The following is an 11,161-nucleotide window of genomic DNA, read 5'->3' on the forward strand; positions in this document are numbered from 1 at the left end:
GGGCGCGGGAGCAGCACCAAGGCTTGCGATCCCGTTGCCGGTCCCCGGTCCGGTACGGGGGCAACACTGTCCATTGCCGGACACGGAAAAAAGACAAAAGACAAAAAAAAAAAAAAAAAAAAAAAAAAAAAAAAAAAGAAAAAGAAATAGAGAAAAGCAAACAAGCAGAGCCAGAATGAGGGGCTAGCCCTGGGTAAATCCATATTTCTTCAATCCCAAAAATATATTTGATGGTCAAACTTGTCCCAAATCTGGGACTATCCTGAAGCTTTTTGGACTTCAAGTAGAAAAAGGGGAATGCTTAAACTCAGACATAAGGTTTCTACACCTTAGCACAGGTTCAAACTACCCACTTTCTTCAAAGGGACTTCGGCTGGCAGCTAGTGAGTATGTGTTAATTCCCAACCAATGAAATGGTACAGTGAATGACATGATCTCTGAGGTAATCTATACCAGCTGGCAAAACACATATGCGCGGGCCTTCTTAAACATTATCTTGAGAGTCCATTCACTTCGGAATAATTCTGAAAAGCTTGTTTACTTTATTGACCAGATCCCTCCCGCTCCCAATCTATTGGCTTTCTTGTCCACATGGGACAGCACAGAAAAAAACCAGTGAATCTCTAGAACTAACAATCTCACCAAAATAACCAAAGGAAGATTTGGTTTTTATTGATTGGCATATTTGAACAACTACTGTTTCTAAAGTTTAGCAGTAGCTCCAAGGGAGTAACGTAATACAGATCTGGTAGAGCCAGTGTTTGATGGTCTCATATAGCTCCAGTTTCAGGCTGAATGGAAGCACTGTGCTTTAATCTGGAGTCTGTCATCACCCAGACACCTATCATCTGTTACCATAAACTTGAAAAGCAGTGACCTAGAGACTAAATGCTATTTGAAGAAATCTACCAAAATATGGCAGGGAGTGGAAAAAAACTAACACATTTCACCATGTAGAGTTCAACATCAGGACCTTATAAACTTTTTGTGGATCAGGAACCCCTTTGCATATCTGAAGAAAGTGATGGACCATCTCTCGAACCAAATGCACACACATGCCCACACCCACACAATTCTGCATATTATTCAGGGACACAGAAACCTCTCAAATCCCACCAGAGATTCCAGGCTATAAACAACTATTCCAGATGGAGCATTTAAGACAGCTAACAGTTTCTTTTTACACGATTAACACAGCTGGTAGGGAAGAACCAGGACTTGGTGGCCTAGCTACTTAATGTTTATCAAGTTCAGCATAAGGGAAAAAGCACCAAGTTTCAATTCCTGTGCCTTCACTTATTAGCTATGTAACTCTGACGACGTCATTTAAAATCTGAGCTTCAGGGCCGAGCCCATGGCGCACTCGGGAGGGTGCGGCGCTGGGAGCGCGGTAGCGCTCCCACCGCGGGTTCAGATCCTATATAGGGATGACCGGTGCACTCACAGCGCTCACTGGCTGAGCGCGGTGCGGCCGGTCTCAAAAAGGACACACACACACACACACAAAAATCTGAGCTTCATTTGTTAATGATAAATAATTGTACAGAGAAATCTCTTCCCCCACAACCAAGTAGCAAAAGTCAGTCAGAAATCACAGGCTTATGTAATCCTCAAGTCCTTCCCAAGGATAAAAATTATTGTACAATTATCATAGATAACAACAGAAGCTAACACTTATTGAAGGCTTGCTACGTGCTGAAGGTTTTACGTGCTTTATTCTCCTGTCAACTCTATCTTATGGAAGAGGGAACCAAATTAGAGAAGTTAAACAGCTTCTCCAAGATTACACAGCAGGCAAGAGGCACAGTCCGGATCTGTATCCTCGTACTCTGAACCCAAAGAGAATCCAAAACCCTGAAACACTATGCTGTGCTACCTACTGATGCCTGTGTTAGGAGATGCTAAACCACCAGGAGATGTCTTACTTGGGAACTGCACTGGAGGTCGAGGATCTGCACTCTCCTTCTGTCGTAAAATCACAACATCCCCATCTTTCAAGCCGTAAGAAGCCAGTGATCTGTGGTTGTCTGTGAGAGGTCTTTCAGCATAGACAATCTACAACAAGAAAAGATTTAATAGTATAAAACACTGAGAAATAACATGGCACAAAGAAGAAAGACCACAGTTTTCCTCTTAACCAGATAATGTCACTCCCTGTTCAAAACTCTCCAAAGCATTCCCATCGCACCTGGAATAAAACCCAACGTCCTTCCCATCACCTACTAGGCCCAAACAATTTGGCCCCTGGCTCCCTCTTTGACTTTACCTCATACCATGATTGTTGTTCCTCAAATAACGGGGATCAAATAAACTTTCCCTTCAGGGCTGTTTCACTTACTCTCTAACTGAGGAATGTCCTCTTCTAGTCCCCCCCCACCCCCCCCGGTCTCTTATTAAACATGACAACTTCAGAGCCCTTTCCTATTACCCTATTTAAAAACCCTATTTAAAATGTGCCCTCACCTAACATACTATATATTTATCTATTTATCTGTTTATGGTCTTTCTGCCCCAGTAAAAAACTATAAGCTACTCAATGATAAGGACTTTGTTTCATTCACCATATCATAAATGCTTGGAATAGAGACTGTTATGTAACCGATGCTCAAATGTTTGCTGAATTAAAGGATAAATGAATTTTTGAAAGTACTGGATATAATTTTAGATTAAATTTTGAGCAGGGAGGGAAATGGGAATGATTTACTCTGGGTATGTTAACTACAGTACTATTAAATAATGTGTACACTTTTCAGATCTAAAATGTTCCCAAATACCATCCTTCCTGCATTCTTCCTTCTCTTCCACCATCCCCTGTCTTATCACTGTTATATTTATGAGTGGAAATAAAAGTGAAAGAAATTCAGAAAAGAACAAAGAGAAGTGGGGGAGAAAGGGCTCAGGTGTATACTACTAATAAAAATATTTTTTATGACATGTAATCAAGCACTGAAGAAAACAGCACAAAAATAGATGAAATAATGTCATGAAGAAAACACACAAAGGCATACTATAATTTACCAGAAAGAACATAAAATCTGCCCTGTCTTATTATATATACTCTAGAAGGGCTTTCAGAACAAACTCAGGCTTTGAAAGGTTTTCTTCACAACAGTTAGTTTTTCTTTTTTTTTTTTAAAGATGACTGGTAAGGGGATCTTAACCCTTGACTTGGTGTTGTCAGCACCACGCTCAGCCAGTGAGCTAACCGGCCATCCCTATATGGGATCCGAACCCGTGGCCTTGGTGTTATCAGCACCGCACTCTACTGAGTGAGCCACAGGCCAGCCCTAACAATTCGTTTTTCACCAGGCCACATTCAAACTGAAGAACTTGAGTTCTGTCCTGGCTCTGCCAATAACTTACTGAGAGGGGCATGTCATCAGCTGGTCCAGGTCTCGCTTCCCATGTGTCGAACAAGCAGTTGGAGCTAATCATTACAGTTGTCTCTTACAGTTCTTTCTGCTACACTATCATTCTATCATTTCCTCACATGTCCTCAGCTCTCATACCTGGCACAGAAACTGGAAAAAAGTGATTCTGTCATATCTGCTCTCAGAATTTGCACTGACATGAAGAACAGAATAGGAAACTGAATTTACTTCCCTCCAAAATCAAATCCATCTCAGGATAAGCAAAAAATTGATTTACAGAACTTGTAAGTCCAATTATACTTTACAAGTTTTATATATGACTAGAAAAAGTATTCTAAGTTCTCATCCTCAACCTGCAGTTAAAATACATTTCAACAGACTGCAACTGTCACTCTGTCATTCCATTCACATGCCCTTATTTAAGCACATACCTCAGTGAAAGCACATCAGAATCAAAACACATTTTTTGCAAAACAACTGAGAGTCATATTATAACTAAAACAACCATAAACCAGAAGTGACAAGGGTCACAGGTTGAGGTGTCCAACAACAAAGTGCCATGCCAAGAGAAATGCCAGATAGGCAGGCTCTTACAAGGTGGCATCAATTTTCCAGGTTCAGAAATTCAACTCTCAGTATATTTAGAGATACATGATCAATCTCCTAGAGCCGTGACATATTCTATTTGTACTTATAAAAGAAAATTTATTTATTTACAATGAGGAATCAAACTCGGGAGGATTGGTATGATCCTATCCACAAGATCATCGAATTCTCTCCAAGTGGAAATACTACATGGAAAGCCAAATTAAAATAGCAGCCAGCTACCACTGACTGAGCTTCTACTAAGAGTCAGCACCCTGCTAGGTTCTCACAGTCTCCCGCTTAATCCTCATATCCCTTAATTTAAGTCTCGCAATCATTTTCTGGGTAGACATTATTTTATGGACAGGGAAACAGATATATATATATATATATATACAGTTCAGTGACCTGAGGCCGCACAGCTATTAAGAAGAGAACTGGGACCGGAACCACATCTGCCTGACTTTAGTTTCCGTATTCTTCTCTAGTACTATATACTTCCCCAACATAATCCCAAAGTGGTCTTATAAATTAGCTGGTTGGCTTTAAAGAGAGCTACTAAGCCATCCATCGCCACTAAGGGTCTATGTCCAAAATACTGTCTGTCCATGATTGTTCATGTTTCCCCTTGCCCTGAACATGAAGGAACACTACCAACTCCTCACTCTTTGGACTCCCACTTCACAGATGCCATACATCTCAATCCATCACTGTTTAGTTGCCATGATATTTCATCAGCAGACAATACCATTTTTTAAAGAAAGGCATCATGATCTAACAATAAATATGTAAGATCCAGATAATCACTAGCATCAAGCACGTATGTGAAATATCGACGATTACTGTCTGTCCCAATTTCTTAGAAATACTACACTGGAGAACTTAGGTGAGGAGCAAACATTCTTCACACTGACAAAGAAGCAGGTGTACTCTATTTTAGTCTAAGGACACAATGAGATCAACTAAAGCTTAGCAAAAATTATAATTGCCACAAAGTACTGATTTCTTCTTGTTAAAATAATCTTAAGAGTCTTTCTTTTGCAGCTTAAGTTCCTAAATAAATCTGTGTGATCTTCCAACTGAACATGAGTATCTATTAGACCAATAGCTTTGAATCTCTACCAATCAAAACAAAAGGAGTTCTGGTGATGGCACTGGTGATGCTTTCTACCATGTACAGTACACAAGTCAATAGCTACAATGCTCAAAATTCAAGTTTTGCCAGTTATAAGGACATATACAACAAGAAAATTTATACAGCTACAAGTCTTAATCAGCAGAACTGGCACAACCGCTAGGACTTACTCCAGAGGTGGCACCCTAGAGACTGAATTCTAATCTTAATCAACATTTAACAATAGACTAATTAATAGAACTCCAAAACCTTTAAGCATGAAGTCAAATGATTTCTGATCTCTGAAATTTTCATTTCTCTGAAAAAGAAAAGAAAAAAAAAAAAAAAGAAATCTTTTTTTTTTTCATGCTGTTTTTACAAGAGGACTGGGGCCTTCTGAGTGTGACTAGGCTCCAGAGAATTAGCTTGAAGCCCTTTCCCTAAAGAGGGAAAAATGAGAACCAGATACCACATGCTAGTCCTCAAAATTTGTGACCTGCACTTTCCATCCAGGATACCCTGTCAGTCTCATTTATTTTTCATTGGTGAGAAGCTGCTCCTAAAACTTGGTCTTTTCCCCAAGCTGGTAACAGAAATCCTAACAATACATTTCTAGCATTAAGGACCATAAACTGGCCACAAAACCAATGTTATCATATCTGAATGGCTTCAAAATAGTACTACCATTAATTGAGCACCTGCTATATGCCAAGTTATCTACATATACTATCCCACGTCATAGCCACTTTGACTTTTACAACCCTCTGGAAGGCAATCTGGCAAATTACTAAAAGCTTTTTAAAAAGTTTATGCCTTTGATCTGACAATTCCATATTAAGAACTTATCCTACAAAAATAATCTGAAATGAGGGGTAAACCCTTAATTACATGGATGTTCATGGCAATGCTACTCATAACTGCTTCCAATATTCCCCCATTCAAATGCCCAGCAATAGGGAAACTTAAATAAATTACAGTATACCTATATGATGGCATATTATGCAGCCATTAAAAATTATAAATTTGGGGCTGGCCAGTTAGCTGAGTTGGTTAGAGCACAGCCTTACAATACCAAGGGCATACGTTCAGATCCCCTCACCTGCTAGCTGCCAAAAAAAAAAAGTGTGTGAACATATATATATGTGAAGAATTTGAAATGCTGTAGGAAAATGTTGATAATGTAACTTTTTAAAAAAATATGGAACACTTCACCAGTTTGAATGTCATCCTTGCACAGGGGCCATGCTAATCTCTGTATCATTCCAATTTCAGTTTATGTGCTGCAGAAGCGAGCATATGACAACGTTATGCTGACTGAAGAAAGACACAAAACTGTTTATATAGTTCAGGCCTCATCATGTTTAAAAGATACATTAACAATAAGAAGTAAAAAAACTTGGAACAAAATACATTAAAAAGCAAATTGAGCAGTTGGCTCACCTGGTTAGAGCGCAGTGCTGAAAACACCAAGGTCAAGGGTTCAGATCCCTGTACCAGCCTGCCATCTCCTCCCCAAATAAGTAAACTTCAGTTATCTCCCAGTTATGATAACAGTAAATGACTGTTTTGTTCTTTATCCTTTTCTATGTGTTACAAGTTTTCTATACTACATATGTAGTACTTACTAGAAAAAAATACATGAAAATTACTTGCTAAAATAAACATGCCAAAACCAGCTATGATAGAAAATTTGTTTCCAATGATTTAGTGTTTTACAAACCACAACGCATGCTGTGTACAGGTCTGCATTTCCAGGATCATACGGTTATGCTATTATCTGGCATTTAAACATGTTTTTCATTCTGCACACACTTCTACCACATGCCACCCGGTAAATTATAACAATGTTTCAAAAATAGGAAGGGCTAGCCAGTTAGCTCAAGTGGGAGAGCATGGTGCTGATAACACCAAGCTCAAGGGTTCAGATGCCCAGGCTGGCCAGCCGCCAAAAAAAAAGTTCATGGAAAAACAATTAAAAGAGAATACAAATCTTTCAATGAACTTTTTGAAGTACCCTCATATTACACATGCTTATATATATGCATATAAGATACTAGTGCATGTACTTTAAAAGTATCATATACATAACAGGAGCATGTTCTGAAACATTTTACTGATAGGAATACATGAGACAAAGTTTGGAAACCAGTGGTCTGGACACATAGTAGCAGGAAAGAATAATCAGGAACGTAAAAAAATATATTCCCTTGAAGAAACGGAGTCAGAAATGGAAGGTGAAGAAATGAGAATAGAAAATGCAAATAAGAAGAGTGAGGTAAACAGACCAGAACTATGAGAGAAAGGAAAGATGAGTAACATAGGAAAACCCTGGGAGGTAAATGGTGGTGGTGGTGGTGGTGGGGTCAAGTAAGTGAAAATGATTTATTTGTGGGTAAAAACTATAATGATGTTTACTTTTATGATCCGATGAAAGGAAATGACTCAAGTGTCTAGGGTGGATCCTGTTCCTGCCTAATGGACAAGCAAGTGAAAGAAAACGGACCACCAGATGTCTTAAAATAGATACTGTGTTGTCAGGTTACAATGGAGTCAGAACAAACTTGAAAAACAGGAGCTGTTTACAGCTATGTAATACAGGCTTAACACTAGTGGGAGCCCAAGATTCTATATGCTAATCTGGTTTAGGAAAAAAGTAAATGCAAAAACAATGACATAATGAACAGTAAAGAATTGGGAGTTAGCCTAATTGTTCAATTAATAAAGTATTCCTAACTTTCTGAACTGGCAGAGGACAGTGCCTGCCTTGACCATACAATTAATTAATTAATTGTCTTTCAATTTGACACCCTCTTTAATTTACTTAAATTTTTTTTGTTACAGCCACTTCAAAACGTCCAGGAACAGAAACAGTCTGTCTTTTCCCAAACCCTAATAACAATCAATTTACATTTTACTTTCTTATTTCCCCACCAGCTGGGGATTATAACCAGAGTAATATAACAACTAGAGGAAAAGAACAATTGAAAAAGCCACCTTCAAAAGTTGAATTGATTTTCCCTCTCTATTGAAATTCTCCTTTCCTAGTTCTCCACATGAAGGATTCACTGACAGGAACTAGTGCCTGAGTTTTTCTGGATTAAATTTTTATAGAGGGCTGACCCCGTGGCGCACTCGGGTGACAGCAAGCCGAGGGTTGCGATCCCCTTACCAGTCACAAAAAAAGACCAAAAAAAAAAATATATATATATATATACACACATATATATATATATATACACATATATATATATATGTTGCAAAAACAAAAACCAAAAAACCGTTTTGTCAATTTCTTTGTATATATATATATATATACACACATATATATATATACATATATATATATATGTTGCAAAAACAAAAACCAAAAAACCGTTTTGTCAATTTCTTTGTAGCTTTTGCCAGTGTATTTGAGTGACACTTTGTGCCCTGAAATAAATTATTTTTGAAAGCTTTCAATCAAGACTCTAAAGTTCACATTGTGTAAAGGAATCATACCCACTTCTGAACAAAATACTGACACATTTGTTTACCATAGACAGGGCAGAACAAACTAGTTTTGCAATAGGTTTTGGTACTATTTCATAACTGCAGTAGGAAACCAAGATTTACATTCTGGGGCCTTGGAAGACGTCTATAATTTTCTTAATGTTTAGACTATGGCGTCCAAGGCCCACTTTATCAAGTCAGGATCTAAGTGTTTTAGTATAAAGGCTAGAGTTACTGCCACCGGTTCTGGTTGATAAAGACTAGTAGCAGCCCCAAAGCATTTTGAGAATAAATTACTTTGCTTATTTGAAACCTAAGATGGGCTGGACTTCTTTCCAGCAAGCAGGGTAGGTAGGGAAATGAAACCACCAAATTGCACTAAGATACAAGGCTATTTTCAAGCAAATATCCTTTATAAAGCACTGGGCTTTAAACTGACTCAGACTCTGAACTGTGACCTGAAATGGGTTTTTGGCTTACTACCAGGGAAGAACAGAGAGAAACAGCTTGAGCTGTTCCAATAATTACTTTTTTTTTTTTAAAGATGACCGGTAAGGGGACCTTAACCCTTGACTTGGTGTTGTCAGCANACTGACTCAGACTCTGAACTGTGACCTGAAATGGGTTTTTGGCTTACTACCAGGGAAGAACCGAGAGAAACAGCTTGAGCTGTTCCAATAATTACTTTTTTTTTTTTTTTAAAGATGACCGGTAAGGGGACCTTAACCCTTGACTTGGTGTTGTCAGCACCACGCTCTCCCAAGTGAGCTAACCGGCCATCCCTATATAGGGATCCGAACCCTTGGCCTTGGTGTTATCAGCACCACACTCTCCCAAGTGAGCCACGGGCCAGCCGAATAATTACTTTTTTTTTTTTAAAAAAAAGAATTCAACCAGAAACGCAAGTAGTACGGAAAAGAACATTTCCAAAGACCTCAAAACGACGTAGTGCAAGTCTGAAAACTTTTCCCCTCACCTAAAGTACAAATCTGTACATTTAAAGGTAAATTGCATATATTTAAGGAACCCACTTCAAAAAGGCAGATGAACACCTACAGTGACCCAAACTGGAATTTCTGGTTGGGGAAGCAGGATGTAGGAAGCCTTACAAACCCAGGGCTCCTTCTTAGGTCCACGACGACACCCCAAACTCGGGATTAGTAGGGGAGAAGGGGCCAACGAGCCAGAGGGTGGGGAGGGCTGCCAACAGTCCAGCGCCCCTCACCCTGCAGAGGGTGCGTCTGTGGTCAGGTTCTCCACCCCCCCCTCCTCACACCCCACCCCACACTCGGGGTGTGTGTGGGGGCAGCTCCGACTCCAGCTCCCTCCCGGATGCGGAGGCGAGCTGGGAATGGCCGCCCCTGCCCCCCCACCCCCAATTTTTCAGTAGCAAAGGGAGGGCGTGAGGCCCCGAGGCGGGGAGGGCTAGCTCCGGGGGACACTCCGATCGCTGCCCGGCGTACCTGGCTCTCGGCTGCGGGGATGCCGGACTCGAGCTCGCACAGCGCGCGGAAGTTGTGCAGCTCGAAGTCGGCGTCGACCTGGAGAGAAAAGGTCACCTCGGAGAGGTCCCTCCGCACACAGTACACGGTGAGCAGCATGGCCCGGGCCCGACCCAGCTCGGCTCGGCCCGGCCTGGGCGCGAGGCGGAGGGGAGGCGGCGGGGCCTGGGTGGTGCTGCGGACGGACGGCGCGGGCAGCTCGCTCGCCCGCTCGCTCCTTCCCTCCCTCACACACGCTCAGTGACTCACTCTCTCCCGCCCTCACCAGCAGGCACGGCCGCCGCCACCCGCCCGCGAGTCCGTCTGCCTGCCGGCCTGCCTCCCACCGCTGCCGCCAAGCGCGCCAGCCCCCCCGCCCCGCCGTGAGGCCCCGAGGCGGGGAGGGCTAGCTCCGGGGGACACTCCGATCGCTGCCCGGCGTACCTGGCTCTCGGCTGCGGGGATGCCGGACTCGAGCTCGCACAGCGCGCGGAAGTTGTGCAGCTCGAAGTCGGCGTCGACCTGGAGAGAAAAGGTCACCTCGGAGAGGTCCCTCCGCACACAGTACACGGTGAGCAGCATGGCCCGGGCCCGACCCAGCTCGGCTCGGCCCGGCCTGGGCGCGAGGCGGAGGGGAGGCGGCGGGGCCTGGGTGGTGCTGCGGACGGACGGCGCGGGCAGCTCGCTCGCCCGCTCGCTCCTTCCCTCCCTCACACACGCTCAGTGACTCACTCTCTCCCGCCCTCACCAGCAGGCACGGCCGCCGCCACCCGCCCGCGAGTCCGTCTGCCTGCCGGCCTGCCTCCCACCGCTGCCGCCAAGCGCGCCAGCCGCCCCGCCCCGCCGTAACGCAGCTGCCGTAAAGCCCTCCTCGTGCTCGCCGCTTTCGCGACGCGGGGAAGGGGGAGGGCGGGGCCGGGAAGGGGAGGTGGGAAGCAAGGAGAGGATTGGAGGGGGAGGAGTGGGAAGGGGGCGTGAGAGGGAAGAGGGAGGAAGGGCGGGAAAAGAGGAGGGGAGGGAAGGAGTGCGGAGGAAGAAAGATGTATTAGATGGTTGAATTTGTAAGTGAAACTGCGGAGGACTCCACAATGTCATTTATTCATTCATCAGGCATTTATCAA

General features: G+C 42.8%; 1 protein-coding gene across 2 annotated transcripts in view; it reads right to left on the reverse strand.

Moving 5' to 3' along the window:
• Positions 1–10,366, reverse strand: part of DDI2 (DNA-damage inducible 1 homolog 2 (S. cerevisiae)) — a 43,669-nt gene extending 33,303 nt beyond the window's left edge. Inside the window, exons 1-2 of one of the 2 annotated variants that reach the window (XM_008572846.1) lie at positions 10,023–10,182; positions 1,926–2,055 (exon numbers count right to left, since the gene is read on the reverse strand). In XM_008572846.1, the coding sequence (XP_008571068.1) occupies positions 1,926–2,055; positions 10,023–10,160 (268 nt within the window). In that variant the 5' untranslated portion in view covers positions 10,161–10,182. Of the gene's footprint in view, positions 1–1,925; positions 2,056–10,022 lie in introns of both variants that reach the window. The other variant, XM_008572847.1, reaches the window with a different exon arrangement.
• Positions 10,367–11,161: the final 795 nt, after the last annotated feature.

The sequence above is a fragment of the Galeopterus variegatus genome, unplaced genomic scaffold, assembly GCF_000696425.1.
Source record: "Galeopterus variegatus unplaced genomic scaffold, G_variegatus-3.0.2 Scaffold843, whole genome shotgun sequence".
NCBI lineage: Eukaryota > Metazoa > Chordata > Mammalia > Dermoptera > Cynocephalidae > Galeopterus > Galeopterus variegatus.